Here is a 22,370-nt window from a genome sequence, read left to right as displayed (position 1 = left end):
ATTTTCCTCCCATCTGAGTGTCATTCTTCCTTCCTTGTTCTTCAGCTTATTAAGCTCTCTGTGCTTCCCTTAATTAGATGTAATTCAGCCATTTTACTCTGACAGCATATAATGCTTTCAGTTTGGCTAACATTTAAGTGGAGTAGAATAAAAAGGTCCTACTTAATTTTATAGTTATATTGTTGTATTTATTTAAGCATTATCACAAGGAAAGCAACATGATTGCATGTGTGATACTTTCTTTATACAGCAGGTCAATAAATAAGAATTTAAATTTTGAGTCACTTATATTTTCGATACAATATTGCTAGTTATTTTGTCTGCATTTTCTCTGCCAGCAAAAATAGTCCCAAACAAAGTCCGCACATTTACAAGCAAAAAGCAGTAGTGGCGTTTCATTGCTCAATGGATCAGCATTTTTGAACGAATCAGTGTGTATGATTCACTGAGTCAAATGTTCCATTTCTAATTTAGCCTGGGTTTCCCTATGCTGCCCTGCGCGCAGCGCGATTTTATTCACGCCGCTAGGCAGCCTGGACACCATGGACCAGATTTTCCCCTCAAAAAGGGAACCAATCACAGAATGGGGAGGGAGCAGCAAGACGATGACGACGTCTATGCGACACACCGAAGCAGTTTGTTTATATCTATGGATCCAACATGGCAGCAGACGCGAAGTTACCTTTCGATGCAGCCTTAGATAGTGTTCTAAGTAGTTTAGAACGCAAGTTTATTTAGTCTTCTTCCTCGTCGAATTTCTGTCGCTCTACATACGTCATCTGGTATAATTGAAACGATTGGCTATGAGCTACGTACAGGCGCATTTGATAGACATTCGTAGCGCCCAATAAACGGCTCTGGGCGTTCGTAAACCACGCCTCAAATATGAGAAAATGAACATGTGGTTCCCAGACCACGTCTCAATTAGAAGAGGTCTGACGTTAGCCGGGCTATTTCTAATTAGCATTTTTGAACAAATCTGTTGAGTGAATGACTCGCTCATACAGAAAATCACTTTTTTTTACCTCGTAATTTGTAATCAAAATGTCGTAACTTGATCTGATAAAACTTTTTCTCTGGTGATGTATGCCGGACTTCTCCAATCATTAAGTCAGCTTAAAACCCCATCCTTTCTTACAATCGACTGCAAGCTCGCATTCAGATCTGCCTCCATCTAATCAACAACCATTGAACTGAAACAAGTTTCCATCCTACTGTTCTTTTCTTTTTCGGTAATCTGTTTCACTATGTGTAACAGAAGGAACGATCTGTCGCTACTTCCATTTCATCACAAATTTAATAGTAGTCCGGTAGCATTCTGGGTAAAAATAAAAAGGCATTGAAGTTGTCTTTCATTGCTCCCTTTGCCAAGTGTGTTTCAAAACGTCCACAAACATTATACTGAACAAAACTAGTCCATTTTATCCTAGTTATTGGCGGAATATTCATTCTTAACAGCAAATGCTGCTCATCATTGCTTCTTCTACAATCAATTCTTTCCACTCATCAGGTGTTGCCCTGTCTAATGAATGCCAATACTGCGGTAGATGTGGCTTTAACATTTGACGGCAGATCTGTCAACCATCTTGTGGTCAGTACAGTTTTGAAATGCATGAAGGAAACTTTTTTTGTGGGCTGTTAATTTTTAAACCGTCTTGAATGACAGCCAAGAGCTGGCCTGAGTGAACTCAGCTGGTCATCCGTCATTGTTAAAAACGTACATCCCTGATTGGGGTCTGGTCTGAGGCCAGCTCAACACAGGTGCTTGGCACAGCACTGACATTAAAGCACTCCACGCTGAATATCGAGCAAAAGAGAAGCCAGGAAATTCCAGTTGCTGTTGTACTGATTACTAAAAACACTGGCTCGAAAAAAGCCTGTGTTTGAGACACTCTTGGTTCATTCAGATTACATGGTTGCAGATATTTATATGTCACAGACAGCGGCTCTTGTTTTTCATTGTCTATTGTGCAAAGCTGTCAGGCCTTATACAGGAAGAGACAATGCCATAGATTTGCTGTTATGGATGAGTAAAGCTTGCAAGATATTACAAATTGGAATAGTATAGAATATCTCAGCACGTGGTTATTTTTATATTATAATATTTATGCATCTATTTTTTATATATTTTATATAGACAGGGTTATAAATTTAACCAATAGAAAAAACATTTAAAGAATATAAACATATAAATATAAAACAAATATAACTAAGCCTAATATATATACAGCGGGGGAAATAAGTATTGAACACGTCATAATTTTTCTCAGTAAATATATTTCCAAAGGTGCTATTGACATGAAATTTTCACCAGATGTTGGTAACAACCCAAGTAAGCCATACATACAAAGAAACAAACAAAAATAAGTTCAGAAATTAAGTTATGTGTAATAATGTGAAATGACACAGGGAAAAAGTATTGAACACATGAAGAAAGGGAGGCGCAAAAAGGCATGGAAAGCCAAGACAACTGCTGAAAACTTACAGTAATTAAAAAGCAATCCAGCCCCCTGTCAGTGGAAATTAATAACAGCTGGTTCAGTCCCAAATGATGGCCTACAAAAAGGTCTAATTGCCAAGGTGTCACACAAGACACATCTCATGATGGGTAAAAGCGAAGAGCTGTCTCAAGACCTTCGCAACCTAATTGTTGCAAAACATAATAAATTTGCCTCGACCAGTGCTCCTCGAAAGATTTCTTATAGAGGAGTGAAAAGAATAATCAGAAAAGTTGTCCAAGAGCCAACACCAAGTTGTATGGTGTTTTTAGGGTAATGTGCACTGCCATTTCTCCTCCAAATATGGTGTGTATTATGGCTTCCAAACAGTTCAATTTTGCTCTCATGTGACCACACTATATTCTCCCAGTATTTCACTGGCTTTTCCAAATGTTGTGCAGCAAACTTTAAATGAGCTTCAACATGCTTTTTTTTTTCAGTAATGGAGTCTTGTGTGGTGAGCGTGCATACAGGCCATGGCGGTGGAGTGCATTACTTACTGTTTTCTTTGAGACAACAGTACCTGCTATCTGCAGGTCTTTTTGAAGCTCTCCACAAGTGATCCTTGGCTCTTGGACAACTCTTCTAATTATTCTTTTCACTCCTCTATCAGAAATCTTGCGAGGAGCACTGGTCGAGGCAAATTTATGGTGAAATGATTGTCTTTCCACTTCCGTATTATGGCCCCAAAAGTGCTCACTGGACCATTCAGAAGCTTAGAATGGTGCCTATAACCAATGCCATCATTATGTTTTGCAACAATTAGGTTGCGAAGGTCTTGAGACAGCTCTTCGCTTTTACCCATCATGAGATGTGTCTTGTGTGACACCTTGGCAATGAGACCTTTTTGTAGGCCATCATTTGGGACTGAACCAGCTGTTATTAATTTCCACTGACAGGGGGCTGGATTGCTTTTTAATTACTGTAAGTTTTCAGCAGTTGTCTTGGCTTTCCATGCCTTTTTGCACCTCCCTTTCTTCATGTGTTCAATACTTTTTCCCTGTGTCATTTCACATTATTACACATAACTTAATTTCTGAACTTATTTTTGTTTGTTTCTTTGTATGGCTTACTTGGGTTGTTACCAACGTCTGGTGAAAATTTCATGTCAATAGCACCTTTGGAATATATTTACTGAGAAAAATGATGACGTGTTCAATACTTATTTCCCCCGCTGTACATATATTCCTAGTGCTGTCAAATCGATGAATCACATCTAACATCAAAGTTTTTGTTTATATAATATATGTGTGTGTATATTACGTGTATATTATATATATATATGTGTGTGTGTGCGTGTCTGTCTGTGTGTGTGTATATATATATATATGTGTGTATATATATGAATTTATTTATGATTTAACTTCTATGAACTAATTCAAATCAATATATGGTGTAACGACCCTTTGCGTTTAAAACGGATTTTGTCCAGGTACACTTGCGCATAGTTTTTCAGGTAGCTTTGCAGTAAGGTTTCTTCAAGCATCTCAGAGACGTTTGGAAATGTAAACTGAAATTTCCTACTGACACACTACAGCAAAAGATATAAATAACTGACTTAAAACCTTTTGGGGGGGGGGGGGGGGGGGGGGGGGGGTATTAACATGCCTAAGACTTTTGCACAGTTCTGTGTATATATATATATATATATATGTGTATACATATATGGGTGTATACATATTTACATATACACACACACAGGTGGTATTTTAGGTCCAGATGATTGACTTTTGGGAGCCCTCACAGAGGACATATACAGTATATGCCTTCTTTGGCATTGAAATGGCACCAAGAACAAGACATGTTATTGAATTATTAACCAATAACATAGGCTGTCCGACTGATTTCTATCGTAAAATGTAATGAACAACTCTGATTAGTCAGAGAACATGATACTTTGCTTCAAAGTGTTATTTTTCCTCTCTCTCCTCCAAAGTTTGTGTAAGAGCGATCACTAATTTGCCTCATGTCCTGGATTCGCTTATTCATCAAGCCATTCATCATGTATTATTTATGAACAGGGTGAAAGGCAAGGGCGAACGTCTTTATTTTCAGACGTCTGTGGATAGGAGGCTCGCGGTGGGAGATGATTGGCCTTTCGTTCAGCTACAAAGAATCTTTTTCCCTTTGATATTCCTATGAAATTATCACATCTCGAACGATTATATCACAGCCTTCTCCTTTACCCGCCAAACCCTCTTTTGACCTGCTTTGTGTCACCGGCTTGTTAATTAACTATGATGTTCACTTATCTTCAACAGGATTCAAACTGGATTACTTTATCTCTTTTTTCCCCCTCTAGTCTTCAGTAAGAGGAGAGAATATTACGATCTTTGGCTGCCTGAATCACGGGATGCCGCTGTCTCTTCATGACAACACGTCAGTCTCATGTGAATCTGGTAAGACTTTTTAAGCTATGTTGTAGTTATCCTCACCCTCCCATTCTGTGAAAAAGTTTGGAATATGAATAAAAAGAGTGCTAAAATATTATGGTAAAATCTTTTTAACTTTAAATTACCTTACAGTAGGCTTTACAGTGGAAAAAATCAATTAGTAAATTTATTGGAAAGATTTACTGTAAAATATATATTATTATTTATGAAGAGCCAAACAAGCCAAAATTCATTCTTCTACTCTCATACTCATACCGTTCTCCTTTCACATACATACATTTTTACTGTCACACACATACATTCTCCTTTCACATACATACAATTCTACTCTCACACACATACATTCTCCTTTTACATACATTTTGCTCTTATGCAAATGCATTCAAAGTATGTATTTAATATTATAAATAATAAATGCATGTAAGAAGAAAATGTATGTATGTCTGAAAAAAATATGTGCATGTAAGAGAATAATGTATATGTGTGAGAGAGAGTATAGTGGAAACGAAAGGCGTATAATGAAAATGGAAGGCAGGTCTGGCGCGATCGGGGTCACCGGACTGCGGTCAAGCCAGCCGGGGTTTGAAAATACACGGTCAAGTCAGCCGCCCAAAAAATGGGTGTGCGTCTGCGCCTATTACTATGATTACGGTAAATTCAGGAACAGCAGCGAGAGAACTTTTTTCATCCGACTAGCTACTTAGCCATATATCCGCAGCCGCGCTGTCGGATGTCGTGCGGGAGATCGCGACTTGACAATGTTTAAAGTCCGCGTGAACCGGAAGTTGCAAATGACTTTTCTTCAGTGTTGTGACGTATTTCTAAGTGAAACGGAATATTGAACAGAGGGCAGGGTTTTACTTTAGCGCTCCTCCTCTCCATCTCTCGCTCATAGCAGACTGACTATGAGGTTTGAGGGGAGTGGTTAGCCGTCAAACTGACGTCATCAGAGAAGGAACGCCATTCCAGACCGGAAGAAACTTTTCAGATTTTGATTAAAGATTACCACGGCAAATTTCTGTGTATTAACTTGCACAGATTAATTGTTCACCACAAGACTTGTAATATGCGCTAACAAAGTAAATAGGGTCAATTTTGATTTCAGGTGGACTTTAAAAGAGATACATTTTCAGTGCACTCAATGTTTTTGTAAAGAGAGTTTACAGTTATAAAGTTAAATAGCTACGTAAAGTGCTTGTATAGAGTTGGTGTATGTTAATTGAGCTTTATCTGATTATTGAAATGTTAATGTCAGTATTGTTTTATTTGGTGGAATACACTGTTTCACTTTCTGTGACCATACAGTATCAGATAAATGTGTAATGTGAGTTTATTGAAAGAGCGTTTCACTTTTTGACACAAAGAAGTCACACTGCCAGCTATTTCAACACTGTGAAACAAAAACTAATTTATTGTTGTCTTTGTTGAATTTGCAGATTGTAGCCTACAGTGTGTGACAGAAATAAAAATTAGATGTGCCACCAGAAAAACAGCCTCTTCTGTGTGTGCAACAGGATATTGTGTATAACAGGAACTGTTCTCAGACCTGATTCTTTGTCTGGATTCATAAGCAGTCCGCACTACATTTAGACGTCCGTATAAGGACTCCAATGTATTTACTGCTGCTCTATTTCTTGAATCCTCAACAAATCTTGAGACTGACTGAAATCCACATAGGGTTTGAATGTGATCACGGAGTTCTCAATGCAGCCTATCATGCACAAAATAATCTGTTTCTCTTTGCATTTGGTCAGTACATTCTAGCATATTATTACTGTCTGATTTCGGGCCCTATTTTAACGATCTGAAACGCAAGTATCAAGTGCGAAACGCAAGTAACTTTGTGGGCAGATCTCGGGCACTGTTGCTATTATACCAGCGGGATAAATTACTCTTGCGCCCGACGCAAATCTAAAATGGGTTGGTCTGAAGTAGCTACATTACTCATAGCTGTGGTTTGGGCATAACGTGAAATAAACCAATCAGAGCTTCATCTCATATTCCCTTTAAGAGCAGGCATGCTTGTTCCATGGCAGATTGCTATTATAACGGCGGATTTGCCAGGCGCACACCAGGAGCGGTTCACATCCAAGGAGACCGATGTTCTCGTCAGGGCCGTAAACGACAGAAAAGTGACATTGTATGGGGATGGGAGAAACCCACCCAAATTAGCTTCGGTTAAACAGGCGTATAATAATTTTGGTAAATGTGTAAGCTATTTTTTCACACCTTCAAGGACACCACAATGATTTCCCTCATGTGGAATATTTTTCCTTGTAATTATGTATGGTTTGCAAAAATGGCAATTGCTGCGTCTGTGTGAGAGAAGCAAAGTGTATGTGCGTTGTGCACACGCTACATTATGGCCAAGCATGCGCCCTTAAAATAGCAACTGAACGCGCCACTGAAAACACGCCACTGACTTTAGACTAGGTTTTTCCTGGTCTGTGGCGGAATTGTTTTCTGGAACTTCTAAATAGCACCATGCAACGTTTTCACCGGAACACGCCTCCTCTTTTCGCTGAACCGCCCCCGGGAGCGCAAGTTCATTCCCTAATTTACCGACGTGCGTCTGTCGAGGGAAAAGTCCGCTGTGCGTCGGGTGCAAAATAGGAATGATACATGGTGTACAAAGTCTGTTGCGCTGGGTGCAAGATAGGGCCCTTCATGTTCATTGCTACTTAGGCCTACTCCAAAAAGTAAAAACTGTACTTGAAAAGAAAACAGGATTACTTTGAATAGCATCATTGTAAAGTTGTGATGAAGAGCTGAGTAAGTCTTGCATATGTATTTCCGGGTCTGAGTGTGACTTCCTGCTTAAAGAGGAATTAATGGATACCAAAAAAAACAACAACAAATATATGTGAAAGGAGAATGTATGTGTGTGTGAGAGCAGAAATGTATGAATGTGAAAGGAGAATGTATGTGAGTGTGCGTATAAATGTATGTATGTGAAAGGAGAATGTAAGTGTGTGTGAGAGAAATGTATGTATGTGAAAGGAGAATGAATGTGAATGTGAGAGTAGAAATGTATGTATGTGAAAGGAGAATGTATGTTTGTGACAGTAGAATAATGGATTTTGGCTTTTATGGCCCCTCATACACACACACACACACGGACACACACACACACACACACATATATATATATATATATATATATACACACATTTACTGTTACGTACTGGCTCAAGGAAGACGAAGGCAGATAAATATAAACGTTTTGTTTAATCAAACACTCACTGGATACAAGATTCTCAGGATACAGGCAGGACAGCAAGCCACATAACACCAACAATACCGGACACTGAACTGAAAACAAGCAGGGACTAAATACACAGGGGTGATGAACATAAATGACAGGCAGCTGTGAGGAAGGTGATCAGTGTCCATGGAAACAGATGGGTGGCGGGAAACAGAACAAGGAAACAGGAAACAGAAGAATACAAACTAAAAGTCCATGACAATAAAGCCAAAACCGTGACATATCGCCCCCTCCCGGTAGGCGCGACCTCGCGCCGTAACAGAAGGAGACAGGGACAGAAGGGTCCTAGGACGTGGGCGAGGTGATGCCACAGACGAGGATCCAGGAGATGACGAAAAGATGACCAAGAAAGCAGGAGGAGGTTCGGGCGGAGGACGGCTGACCGGGAGGAGGCTGAACAGAAGGGTCCAGGGTGGTGCTGATGATGGTGAGAGCCAGTGGAGGGCCTTGAGCAGGGGCGTGATGGAAGTACCCCAGGCCACAGCCAGAGTGGCACCCCACGGCGGCGTCGACGGAGGGAGGAGCCATGGAGAGATGGTGATAAGGGCTGCCATGGGGCTGAGTGGAGAAGACGACGGCGAGGAAAGAGCCCACCACATAGCCGATGAGCCGAGGTAGTGGAGAGATAGTGGAGAACCAGATGACCGCGACGGAGACGCAGCGACGACCTCCCGAGAGCGAGGGGGGGATCCGGAGGTCTGAGGGTGAGCTGGAGCGACCGAGGGCGTAGGTGGAGCCTGAGGAAGGGCGGAGCAAGCCGTAGCAGAAGGGGTGGAGGACCAGAGCATAGCGGAAGGGCCGTAAGTCCGCAGCAGAGGTGAAGTGACGTCTGACCTCGGTGGAGCCGACGTCCCGAGGGAGACCGGCGAGACCGAATGGCCGATGGTCCACGGCGAGGTCGAGGGAGGAAGGAGCGCAGGTTCGGGAGCCAGGTCAGCAGGTCGAGACAGATCGTAGCAAACCGAGGATGTAGGCGGAGCCGTGGGCTCAATTAACTCAGGCGAAGATGACTCCCGACAGGTCCGAGGTGGTATCCCACTACTGAGAGGCAGAGGTGGTACCGAGGGACTGAAGGGTGACATAGAGGGCTGGGTGGTAACGAGGGCTGGAGACTGGGGTAGAGACTGAAGTCCAATGCAAAAACCAAAGAAGAAAACAGTGTTCGGGATGTTTAGGAGAGGAGGTGGAACAGGCGGATGACAGACAGGTTCAGGATAAACAGGTTCAGGCAACAAAACAGGCGCTAAACAAATCTCCTCTCCAAACTCAAAGTCAAATGGTGTGCTTTCCAGAGACGCACTCTCAGTAGCGGGGGGGTGGGCGGGGCTCACTTCCGAACCCTCGAAGTCCACCAGTACTCCCTCGGCGATGGATGGCTCGGCCGGCTCACACACCTGGTCAGGCGCGCGCTGCTCGGGCTCCGTCGTGATGTGGTCCTCGGTTACTCTAATAGGCACGGGCTCGTACATCGTCGCGGTCTCCGTCGCGCTACCTGCGGTGGGCTCAGGTCGATATTCCTCGCCGTCTGGGTGGCTCTGGCTGGGCACTGGATGGGGAGTGGGGCTGGCGGCATCCTCAACGGTGAACGCAGATCCGCAGGACGCCAGCACCCACTCCACAAATGAAGCGAAGCTCCCTCGAGGACCCTCCCCAGACAATTGTGCGGTAGTGACAGCATTGAGTCCGCGTCGCAGGAACCCGCACAGGCAGTAGTCCGGGAAGGTGGTCTGATGGGCAAGATCCAAGAATTCTTCTAGGTGTTCCTCGAGGGAGCGATCTCCCTGCTCAAGGCACATGAGACGAACAGCAGGGAAGTCCATAGTGAGAGCAGGGGTGAAAACGGAACAAAAAACACTGAACACGAAAAGGAAAAAAAAAATATATATATACAAACGCGTTCTTTAGTGTTGGTCCGGTATTCTGTTACGTACTGGCTCAAGGAAGACGAAGGCAGATAAATATAAACGTTTTGTTTAATCAAACACTCACTGGATACAAGATTCTCAGGATACAGGCAGGACAGCAAGCCACATAACACCAACAATACCGGACACTGAACTGAAAACAAGCAGGGACTAAATACACAGGGGTGATGAACATAAATGACAGGCAGCTGTGAGGAAGGTGATCAGTGTCCATGGAAACAGATGGGTGGCGGGAAACAGAACAAGGAAACAGGAAACAGAAGAATACAAACTAAAAGTCCATGACAATAAAGCCAAAACCGTGACATTTACAGTATATACACACAAATGTATTATATAAACATTTTTTTTATTTTAGAATCAATTTATCGCGATTAATCGTTTTGACAGCACTAATTATTATTCATTATATTGTAAATAACAATATGTTTACTTAGATCTATTTATATGTATTTGCAGTGAAAAACAGTAAAATGATTGATATTATTTTATTATTAAAATATGTATGTTTCTTTTTGTAATCAGTTATGTGCCATTGTCTGGTTTATATTTAATGTTGTTTTGTAAATATTGATGGCATTATTTTAGTGTCATATTTTGTCTTTGTGAGGATAATACTGTCCAATTTTTATATATGTATTTTTGATTTACACTAATTGATGTGGCCTTTCTTTTGTACCATATTATGGTGGTTGTCAGCATGATTTATGGTAAAAGCAGATTTTAGTAGTTTAAATATGTATTAGCATGTATTAATATGTATTAATATAAATTAGCAATATGCTAGTTGAATGAACATGAATTGAATATACATTATAGTTATTACATTATTTGCTGTGAACGTTTTGGTAGCCACAGGCTACCAATTTTATGTATTTATTATCTATTTATTTATGTACTTTTAACTGAATTTTGGGAAGAAAAAAAGTGTAGGGAATGTTTAAATTTATTTCTGGTTGTCTTTTAAATTACTTTGGGCCAATGCCCTTTGCTATAATGTTCATGAAGACATCTCTCAATTTATACCATTGCATGAAGTTCCCTATTGGCTTTGATCCAAAATCACGGCACTAAAAATAATGTAGTGCCTTTTTAGGAAACAATTCAGGTGAAACAAAGGAAGATGTCACCATTTATATGCAAATGCCACAGAAATTGCATCTCATAGTTGCAGGCAGGATGTGGTAAACTTGCTTCTACCACATTCATTTTATTTTATGGTACATAACCTAAGTTTTAAGCATCACTCATCTGTGCAGTTTTCTTTAGAACTCTCACAATAATAACTGTGAGTTCAGTCATAACCAATGGTGGAATTTGATAGCATTTGTCTTGTCCTTTACCTGTTTGTGCTCTTTCCTCTTCAGAATCAGTTTCAGGATTTCATCTCTCCATTAACACCACCACAAATATCACCAAGCTGAGGATACCCTACCCACAGACGGGAACGTGGTATCTGAGCCTGCGCTCTCTGTGTGCCACTGAACACGGGTGAGGACATTTGAATCTCATCAAATCTAGAATCAGTGTTTTCACACTAAATTATCAGACCTCGGTTTAGCAGTATACATTTTTTCGAAGCTGAGAAAAGGATGTAGAATATTCATAGCACTCCATGGGCCCTATTTTAACGATCTAAGCGCATGATCTAAAGCGCACAGCACAAGTTCACTTAGTCTGAAATCCACTTTTGCTAGTTTAACGACAGGAAAAATGGTCGGCGTGCCAGGCGCAGGGTCTAAAAGGGTTTTCCCTATTCTCTTAATGAGTAATAGGTTTTAAATTGTGTTTTGGGATTTACGTGCGTTAAACCAATCAGAGTCTCATCTCCCATTCCCTTTAAATGGCAGTTGCGTTCGCGCCATGGCAGATTCGCTATTTACATGACAGAATTTGATAGTGGAAAGACCGAACGTCTCCAGAGCGCAAACGGAACTGCTCATGCTCGAGGTAAAAGTGCGCAAGCAGACCATCTACGGGACAAGCCAAATTCCACCATATCTTTATGTACATAATAATAATCTTTTACATTGTAATCCTTTTATTTTAAATATTTGGCATGTTTGTGTTCTGATGTATGTGCGTCCCTGTGTGTGTAATAAGCAGAGTGTACGCGCGTTGTGGACCCGCCTATAGGCGCACATTTCTAATGCGCTCTTTAAATAAAATATTGTGCCATTAACTTTAGACCAGGTTTCAGTTGGTCAATGGCGCAGTCTATTTCTGTTGCTTCAAAATAGCAACGGTCCAACAATGCGCCAGAACACACCTCGTTTTCAGACCAGCGGCACACAAATGAGCGCAAATGCATTTGCTATTTAAACAACGTGGCGCAGGACGTGAAAATGATAACTGCGTCGGGCTGAAACTAGCAAAAAAAACTTGCATCGCGCTTGGCGCTGCAGTGCGCCGGGTGTAAAATAGGGCCCCACATATTTACCCTCATCCACATTTAGCATGTTCAGTAGTTGCAGCATGTGAACTGTGGGGTGTATCCTTTGCTTTGAAATACTTAAAACAATTCATATATTCTCTTTTATGTTGACATAGCTTCTCATAACCGTACTTTATCTCATTCAAAATGAAAATGAGCCCTGACAGGGAGAGTTCAGGTAAAGTTTGACATCTTCATTTGAAATTGCACGCATAGGCTACTACCTTCCCACTAGAGATTATAGCTTGTCTCCTCACCTTTGAATGTGAGGTAATTTTGAATTAGTTTTAACTTCCATCCCAGGGATTGTTCACCTTAAAAATGAAGGTTCTATCATCATTTACTTACCCTCAAGTTGATCCAACCCTGTGTGACTTTTTTTCCATCCATGGAACACAAAATAATTTATTTATAAGGCTGTGCTGCTCTCTATTTTCTAAGAAAGTACAATGAGTGTGACTGAGTTCAACCTAAAAAAACCCTCTTCTGTAGGTTTGAGCTGTGTACTAATGTAACAGCTGAGGTGTACCTTCGCTCCTACCTGACCCCCTGCATCAATGACTGCGGCACCTATGGCCAGTGCAAACTCCTGCGCACCAACAACTACCTGTATGCTGCATGCGAGTGTAAAGCAGGTGAGTACTCATAGACTTTCTTATGTGTTCTCTTATATCAAATGAGTGGGGTAAATTAGTCATAACATTGAGAAAAACAATTAAATGCATTGTCTTTGAATTTCTTGGTGTGTGTCCTAAATTGAAGTTTCAGATAAGAAAATGTTTATGGCTTGGAATCAGCAAAGACCTGGTGATATCTTTGTCAAGAAATATATTGCATTTTATTTTCATTTGTTTCTCTTTGTCTGCATTGTACTTACACAAATGCCCAAAAGTCTGGGGTCGTTAAGTTTTTTTTTTTATGGTTTTTTTAAGTCTCTAAATGCTCACCAAGGCTGTTTTTATTTCATCAAAATTACTGTAAAAACACTGAAATATTTACATTGTGAACTATTACAATTTAAAATAAATAGTATATATATTTTTTTTATGTATTCCTGTGATGGCAAAGCTGAATTTTCAGCATCATTACTCCAGTCATGATCCTTCAGAAATAATTATAATATGCTGATTTAGTGTTCAAAAAGATACATTTTTTATTATTATCAATGTTGAAAACAGTTGTGCTGAATAATTTTGTGGAAACCTTGATACATTTTTTTTTCAGGATGATTTGTTGCATAGAAAGTTTAAAAGAACAGCATTTATTTGAAATAAAAAAAATTCTATAAAGAAAGTAGAAAGTGTGTTTACTGTCACTTTTGATCAATCTAATGTGTCCTTGCTGAATAAAATGATCAATTTCGTTCATCAGCAACAACAGCAACAAAAATCTTACTGGCCCTAAACTTTTGAAACTGTAGTGTACATTATGGTCACACTTTAGATTATAGGGCCAATTCTCACTATTAACAAACAATTAACTACGACTTTTGCCTCAATAAACTCCTAATTACTGCTTATGAATAGTTAGTAAGGTAGTTGTTAAATTTAGATATTGGGCAGGATTAGGGATGTAGAATATGGTCATCCAGAATAAGGCATTAATATGTGCTTTATACGTACTAATAAACAGTCAATATCCTAGTAATATAAATGCTAATAAGGAAAGTTAGTGATAACTGGACCCTACACTAATGTGTTGCCTATGGGTATGTTTACACGACAATGCTGTACTAAAAACTATAAAGTTTTTTCTTTGTACAGATGACAACGTTATCAAAAAGATCCCCGTTCTCATGGATCCGCGAAATCGACTAATAACGCTGCATTATGCATGCCAGACAAGTAGTTGGCGATGTCATTTTGTAAAGAAAGACTACGTGCCTGCATGCACACATACTCATTCTTTTACTACAGTGCACTCGAGCCAAACGCACATGCCTGTTGACATTTTGCCCGATTTTCATTCTAAGGTTGTTAATCCTGATAATACTAAATTATATAATAATAAATTTCATCTTTGCAAAGCTTACATTCACTGTAATCCCAATTTTAGAATGTTCTCCTCTGATATAATGTCCCTTTTTACTTCCTTTAAGAAAATGTCAAATCCTTTGAACACAAATCTTTAAAACATGTATCATCCTTGAGTCTGTTGTAAGGAATTACATTTTTTTCATGATAACTGTATTAAAGGCTCATTTAGTGGGGACTTTTATTATGAAACCGTAGTCATGGTAATGTTGTACAGTAGTTAGTTGAGCTGCCGCTATCTGCTGTGTCTGTGTGATCTGTTCGACCTGTTAGCTGCAAAGTTGTTGATTCCTGTTGGTTCGTAGTGATTGCTGCAGATGGAATGTCACGATGTTAGTCACTGACCTCAAAGTAAGATAATTTTATTATTTTTGTGTTAAAGTGATCCGAACAGAGTTTTTTTCATCCGTGACATACGTGCATGCCCGGACATGTCCTGTAGAGATCGTTATGTTATTCAGATCGGTAATATTATTTAAAGTATGATTATTCATTCTTTATTAAGTTGCAGATCAGTGTTATGGGTTATTCATGATATGATGTTGGTCTGTTAAGATGTTATAATACTAGACGAGTGATTAGCGTCATTTGAATACTTTTCATATTGCCAAAATGTTATCCATATATGGGCGCTGTATGTTATTGGTGACATGGTTGCTTACAGCCTATTTCCCTGTGGAACACCTCGTTTCTGTTTATTTAACTGGATGTTGAGGAGAAATGTCACTGATGTGAATTAAGAATAATTATTTTACATTATGTAACAGTGAATGCTTATTATTGTATATATATTTAGTTTATTCATTATCTTTATTGTACTTATTTTCCAGACTATGTACATCATTGAATATACCTCTGTGGTTCATCCATCTACCTCCAATACACAGAGTTAATCTGATCACCTGTCTCCTCATTATTCGTGCTCTGACCGGCATCCCGAAGGGTTTACTCATTTATTACCAAATCAGAACCTAACAGTTCAAAAGCCTCTCCAACAAAATTGGTCCTTCGAGCCGGATTTGAGTATTCCCTTCTGACGTTATGGACTCTGAGGAGGAGATGATTGGAGGAACTCGCCCTAAGCGCAATACTCACCCTCCAGCTTACCTACAGCAGTATGAGGTACATTATACCCGAGGCAGACCTGTCGTTGAGCATGATGTTCCACGCACCTGGGAGGCACCTGTCCACCGGACTCCTCCCCCATCCTTCCAGCCTTATGCTAACGCCCCTGGTGGTGACCTGGAATGTTCTGGTAGCTCACAGATCATGTCCTCTGGTTATATGCCTCCACAGCATGCTGCATTCCCTCAGACATCCTTCTCATCGCCACTGGCAGCTGATTTCACTACCTCTGCACATGACAGTGAGCGACAGCATCTGCGCCAGGAGCATGCACAACTAATGCAGACCCATCAGGCTTTCCAGGCCGACTTAAGGGAGTTGAGAGAAGTCCGTGCTGAAGTCAGAGAATTAGTTCAGGTGGCTCAGTCCCTTCGAGCCGACCTCAGTCAAGCTAGAGGACAAAACCTATCGCCAGCACAGCCAACAGCGTTTCAGTTATCCAGTTCCCACCCGAGGCTGTATGAATCCACAACCTTAGCGGAAGTTGGACACGTCGCTGAGCTTCCCCCACCGCCGTGGCCTGAGCCTGACGTTGACCTGAGAAAACGGATGGATGCCCTTGTGTTGTCTGATACGGGTGCCACGACTTACCCACCTGTGATGCCAGGGACCAGAAAGTATCCATTTGTTTCCACAGCTACTCAGTCATGCCCTTCTCAACCTTGTGCTCCTGATGCTTGGGGATTTCCTCCCCCTCCTACACCTAAAGAGCTTCAAGACTTGTTAACACCTGCGGCCATGCCCTTGCCTGCCAACCACAAGTCAGTGCCTATCTCCCTACAGTTCAGCTCTGTGCCTGTTTATTCGAATCCTCCAGCCTTAGCGCCAAAGGCAGAACCCCATCTACGACCTGTAGCACCTTCTGGGTCTGAGTATGTGTATAGAGGACCTACACCTACAATCCCTAAGTTCAGCAGGCCTGATCCGGGTGAGTTTGCCCGACTCCGGATAGCTTTGGAGAACCTGCTCCCTCCAGACGGGACTGAACTTTTCAAATACCAGATCCTAGTGGATCATCTTAGGCTTGAGGAGGCTAGAATGATAGCAGATGCTTACTTGAACTCACCTACCCCATTCAGTGATACAATGGCTGCGCTCCATGAGAAATTCGGCCAACCGCATCAGCTAGCCTTAAGGAGGATTGCCATCGTTCTTGAGAGTCCTGACATCAAGCGAGGTGATATTTCTGCCTTCCAGAGGTTCGCTCTCCAGGTACAGTCACTAGTGGGCCTACTGAGAACTTTGGGACGTGACGGTGAACTGGAGCTGAGTTGTGGGTCCCATGTTGCGCGCCTTCTCTGTAAGCTTCCCCCTGAGCAGCGCGCTGACTTTCGTCGCCATATGTTCCGCCAAGCCGGCACAACCCCTAATCTGGTTGACCTTTCAAACTGGCTCCGTTACGAAACATGGTGCCACAGCTACGATGCCGAGCCAATGTCTAAGGTTTTTCACGCCAAGTCAGACTCCGGAAAGAGAACTGTGACCATCCTGCATGGGATTGGAGAACCCCCGGTTGAGACTCCAGTCTTTCGGAAAGGTCCCGTTTCACAATCCAAGCCTTCTAAAGTAAAACGTTATTGTCCATTCTGTGATAAGACTGAGCATTACCTGAGCCAGTGTGCATCCTTCAATAAGCTTACCTCAGACCAGGTCAGGACATGGATTCGGAGTAACAACCGTTGTTGGCGCTGCGCTAGGGCACACCATGCTGCTCAATGTGACCTTAAGAAGCCCTGCAACCTCTGTCAAGGCACCCACCTCCGCCCTCTTCATGAGGTGAACGTTGGTCCATCCCCGAGGGAGGATTCAGCTCAGGTGGAGAAGAGTTGCCTGACAAATTCCTCTCCAGATCGGCTCTTCCTGGATAAACCCTCTGTCGGTGGTCGAGTCATGCTCAAAGTGGTTCCTGTAAATCTACATTATGAAGATCGCACCCTGGACACTTTCGCTCTTCTTGATGACGGCTCGGAGAGGACTATTTTGCTCTCCACTGCAGTTAAGGCCTTGGGCATCAAGGGTGTCCCTGAAGATCTTCCATTGCGAACAGTGAGAGACGATATTCAGGTCCTTCATGGTTCTTCTATATCCTTTCAGATCTCATCCCTCTGTAAACCCCAAACCAGTTATAAGATCAAACATGCCTTCACAGCAGATCGTCTTAACCTGTCACGCCAGTCTTACCCTGTAGAACAGCTACGACAGAAATACAGACACCTGCGGGGTCTTCCAATCCGTACACTTACTGAAGTCCAGCCTTTACTTCTCATCGGTTCCGATCAGCCCCATCTCATAACTCCGACAGAGCCTGTTCGATGGGGCGGCCCGGGTGCGCCAGCTGCAGTTCATACGCGCCTAGGATGGACGCTCCAGGGCCCCATACCTTCCATGGGGTGGCCTCCTGCAGCACGGCAATGCCTATTAACCTCCATGGCTCCAGTTCAGGATGAACTATTCCAGAACGTTCAACGACTGTGGCAGCTGGATACGGTTCCGCAGTGGGAGGGTAAAGAGGTAACCCGGTCAAAGCAAGATCAGGAGGCTCTTCAGCTGCTTGAAATGAAAACTATCACCCATCAGATGGAAGGCATCAATCGGTTAGCTACTCCCCTACTGCGGCGAAAGGACATGCCTTTGTTGAATGCACCTACGGAGTCAGTCCTACCTACCCTCCGCAGTGTTGAAAGGCGTCTGTTGAAGGACCCTGTAAAAGCTGAGGTCTATAAAGAGGAAATGAGGAAACTCATTGAGACAGGAGCTGTTCGGGAAGCGACTGTCCCTTTGCCTGATTCAGCTGAATGTTGGTACATCCCTCACCACATTGTTAGTCACAATGGAAAGTTCCGCATTGTCTTTAACTGTTCTCATCAGTATCAAGGACAAAGCCTCAATCAGTACCTGTTGCCAGGGCCTACCCTTGGGGCCTCGCTGTTGGGCGTCCTTATCCGCTTCAGAGAACATCCTGTTGCAGTGAGTGGGGATATCAAGGCGATGTTCCACCAGGTCCGTCTTCTACCTGAGGACCGTCCTCTACTCCGTTTCCTTTGGCGGGACTTGAAGATGGATGAGGCACCCAAGATTCTTGAGTGGCAGGTTTTACCCTTCGGCACGACCTCTAGTCCATGTTGTGCAACCTATGCACTACAACGCCATGTACAGCAACACCCCCAGACGGATGAGGCGATTCGGTTTTCGGTGGAGAGAAGTTTCTATGTCGATAACTGCCTGCAGAGCCTGCCTACTGTTGATGCAGCGCGAAGTTTGATTGACCGACTACGGAATATCCTTTCTGAAGCTGGATTTGAAATTCGCCAGTGGGCCTGCAATGACCCTGGCGTGGTGAGTCACCTACCAACCAATGCCCGAGCTGAGAGTGTAGAACTGTGGTTAACGCAGGAGAAGTCAGACGTCCCTGAATCGACGCTGGGTCTAAGCTGGAACTGGCAGACGGACACTTTGTCCTACAAACACCGACCTGTGGTATATAACACTCTTACTTTGAGGAATATCTATAAGGTCCTAGCTTCCCAATACGACCCTCTTGGCTGGCTTCTACCTTATACGACTCGAGCTAAAGTCATCATCAAGCAACTGTGGAACAAGCAGAGAGGGTGGGACGACCCCAACCTACCACCTGAGCTCATCCAGTCTTGGAATACATGGGAGGAAGAACTCCGATATCTCCCTTGTATCACCTTTCCCCGACCTTATGTCCCTCCTGAAGTTGGAATGGGTGGAGCTACCCATGAGTTACATGTCTTCTCAGATGCTTCTGAGCAGGCATATGGAGCGGTGGCTTACCTCCGGACTACTGACCAGGAAGGTCGGACCTACCTGTCCTTCATCCTAGCACGTTCGCGTGTTACTCCTAAACGAACTCACTCTATCCCAAGACTGGAACTCTGCGGAAGTCTAGTTGCAGCACAGTTGGCTAAGTTGCTTGAGAATGAGTTGACCCTATGTATCAAGTCTATTTCCCTGTGGACAGACTCTACCACAGTCCTCCAGTGGTTGAATTCGGAGTCCTGTCGCTACAGAGTCTTCGTGGGAAACAGAATCGCTGAGATCCAGGAGTTGACGGATAAGTGTTCTTGGCATTATGTAAGCTCTGCAGACAACCCAGCCGACGACCTCACGAAAGGGAAATCTCTCCAATACCTTGCTGCACCAAACCGATGGTCCCAAGGACCCTCCTTCCTCCTCCAGGATCCCAAGGAATGGCCAGTAATACCTAAGGCTGAGACCATGGCAGATAAGGTTGAACTGCGGAAATCTGCTTTCTGTGGGATCAGTACCTTCCCTCCCTCTTCTGGCAACACTGATGGATGGAACTACCACACCTGGCAGGAACTATTGGATGTGACAGCCCAAGAACTTCGAACTACCCTTTCTCCAGGGACTTCTCCACAGGCTGAGGATTACCATCAGGCTGAGCTTCATATCCTCAAACGGGTGCAGCAGGAATCCTTCCCTGAGGATTATAAACTGTTAGGGAGTGGAAAGTCAGTCAGGTCCAAAAGTCGACTAATTACCCTAGCCCCTGAAATGGATCCGTCCAGTAGTCTGATTAGGGTAGGAGGTCGTTTGAGGAGAGTTGCAGGCATTGAGGACTCAGTTTTACATCCTTTGGTCCTGGATCCTAATCACCCAGTCACCCGCTTGATCATTCACCATTATGATCACAAGTTACATCATTCTGGATCTGAACGGCTGTTCGCGGAAATACGGAGATACTACTGGATTCTACGTGGCCGCGAAGCTGTTCGACGATTTCAACATGACTGCCCAGAATGTCAACGGTGGAGGGCTCAGCCGACAATCCCAAAGATGGCAGATCTACCCTCTGCTCGCCTTCGGCTTTTCAAGCCTGCCTTCCATTCTTGTGGAATGGACTGCTTTGGACCCTTGCTGGCCAAAATCGGAAGACGTACAGAGAAGCGTTGGGGTATTCTCTTTAAATGTTTGACCACGAGAGCCGTCCATTTAGATCTACTCTCAAGCATGAGTACCGACTCCTTCCTCATGGCTCTTAGAAGGTTTGTCTCGAGGAGAGGGACACCAGCTGAGTTATGGTCGGATCGAGGTACGAACTTCCGCGGGGGTGAAAGGGAGTTACGGGAAGCTTATGCCGCATTAGTTCCTGACATACAGAATCAGCTTGCCCGCCAGAGGATCCATTTCCACTTTAATCCCCCATCAGCCCCCCACTTCGGTGGAGTTTGGGAAAGGGAGGTGAGATCTGTTAAATCAGCCTTGTACACGGTCTTGGGTTCACAGTCAGTTCCAGAGGAAGTCTTAATGACAGTCTTGCTGGAAGTGGAGGCCATCCTGAATTCAAAACCCTTAGGGTATGTGTCATCAGACGTGGCAGATGCTGACCCGGTGACGCCAAATAGTCTCCTCATGGGGCGGCCTGATGGATCTCTGCCTCAAGTCATTTACCCAGAATCAGAGATGCTAAGTCGCCGGCACTGGCGACATTCCCAGGTCTTAGCTGACCGATTCTGGTCCAGGTTCATTAGGGACTATCTTCCTAGTCTCCAAACTCGTCAGAAATGGCAAGCCTCTCCTCCCGACTTGAAGGAGAAAACATTTGTTTTGGTTGTAGACCCACAACTACCTCGGAGCTTATGGCCTGTGGGACAAGTCATCAAGACCCACCTAAGCCCGGATGGTCATATCCGGTCAGCTGATGTGGCGATAAAGGGCCAAGTTTATACCAGACCGGTAGCCCGCCTGGTTATCCTGCCTGCCTTACCAAAGAATGGCCCTAATGCTCCTAACCCTGATTAGTGAAGTCACCTTTTAAAGGAAGCAAAGATGCTCCACATCTTTGGGGGCGGCTGTATTAAAGGCTCATTTAGTGGGGACTTTTATTATGAAACCGTAGTCATGGTAATGTTGTACAGTAGTTAGTTGAGCTGCCGCTATCTGCTGTGTCTGTGTGATCTGTTCGACCTGTTAGCTGCAAAGTTGTTGATTCCTGTTGGTTCGTAGTGATTGCTGCAGATGGAATGTCACGATGTTAGTCACTGACCTCAAAGTAAGATAATTTTATTATTTTTGTGTTAAAGTGATCCGAACAGAGTTTTTTTCATCCGTGACATACGTGCATGCCCGGACATGTCCTGTAGAGATCGTTATGTTATTCAGATCGGTAATATTATTTAAAGTATGATTATTCATTCTTTATTAAGTTGCAGATCAGTGTTATGGGTTATTCATGATATGATGTTGGTCTGTTAAGATGTTATAATACTAGACGAGTGATTAGCGTCATTTGAATACTTTTCATATTGCCAAAATGTTATCCATATATGGGCGCTGTATGTTATTGGTGACATGGTTGCTTACAGCCTATTTCCCTGTGGAACACCTCGTTTCTGTTTATTTAACTGGATGTTGAGGAGAAATGTCACTGATGTGAATTAAGAATAATTATTTTACATTATGTAACAGTGAATGCTTATTATTGTATATATATTTAGTTTATTCATTATCTTTATTGTACTTATTTTCCAGACTATGTACATCATTGAATATACCTCTGTGGTTCATCCATCTACCTCCAATACACAGAGTTAATCTGATCACCTGTCTCCTCATTATTCGTGCTCTGACCGGCATCCCGAAGGGTTTACTCATTTATTACCAAATCAGAACCTAACAGTTCAAAAGCCTCTCCAACAATAACAATATG

The 22,370-nt window shown here is 42.9% G+C and overlaps 1 protein-coding gene across 2 annotated transcripts in view; it reads left to right on the top strand.

Annotated features, from left to right (window-relative positions):
• Positions 1 to 22,370, top strand: part of tmem8b (transmembrane protein 8B) — a 148,795-nt gene that overhangs the window by 105,648 nt on the left and 20,777 nt on the right. For both annotated transcript variants that reach the window (XM_084415234.1, XM_084415233.1), the window contains 3 exons: positions 4,801 to 4,897; positions 11,449 to 11,572; positions 13,008 to 13,150. In XM_084415234.1, the coding sequence (XP_084271360.1) occupies positions 4,801 to 4,897; positions 11,449 to 11,572; positions 13,008 to 13,150 (364 nt within the window). The remainder of the gene's footprint in view (positions 1 to 4,800; positions 4,898 to 11,448; positions 11,573 to 13,007; positions 13,151 to 22,370) is intronic.

This window comes from Rutilus rutilus, assembly GCF_951802725.1.
Source record: "Rutilus rutilus genome assembly, chromosome: 7".
Lineage (NCBI taxonomy): Eukaryota > Metazoa > Chordata > Actinopteri > Cypriniformes > Leuciscidae > Rutilus > Rutilus rutilus.
This window is presented reverse-complemented; position numbering and strand designations above follow the sequence as displayed.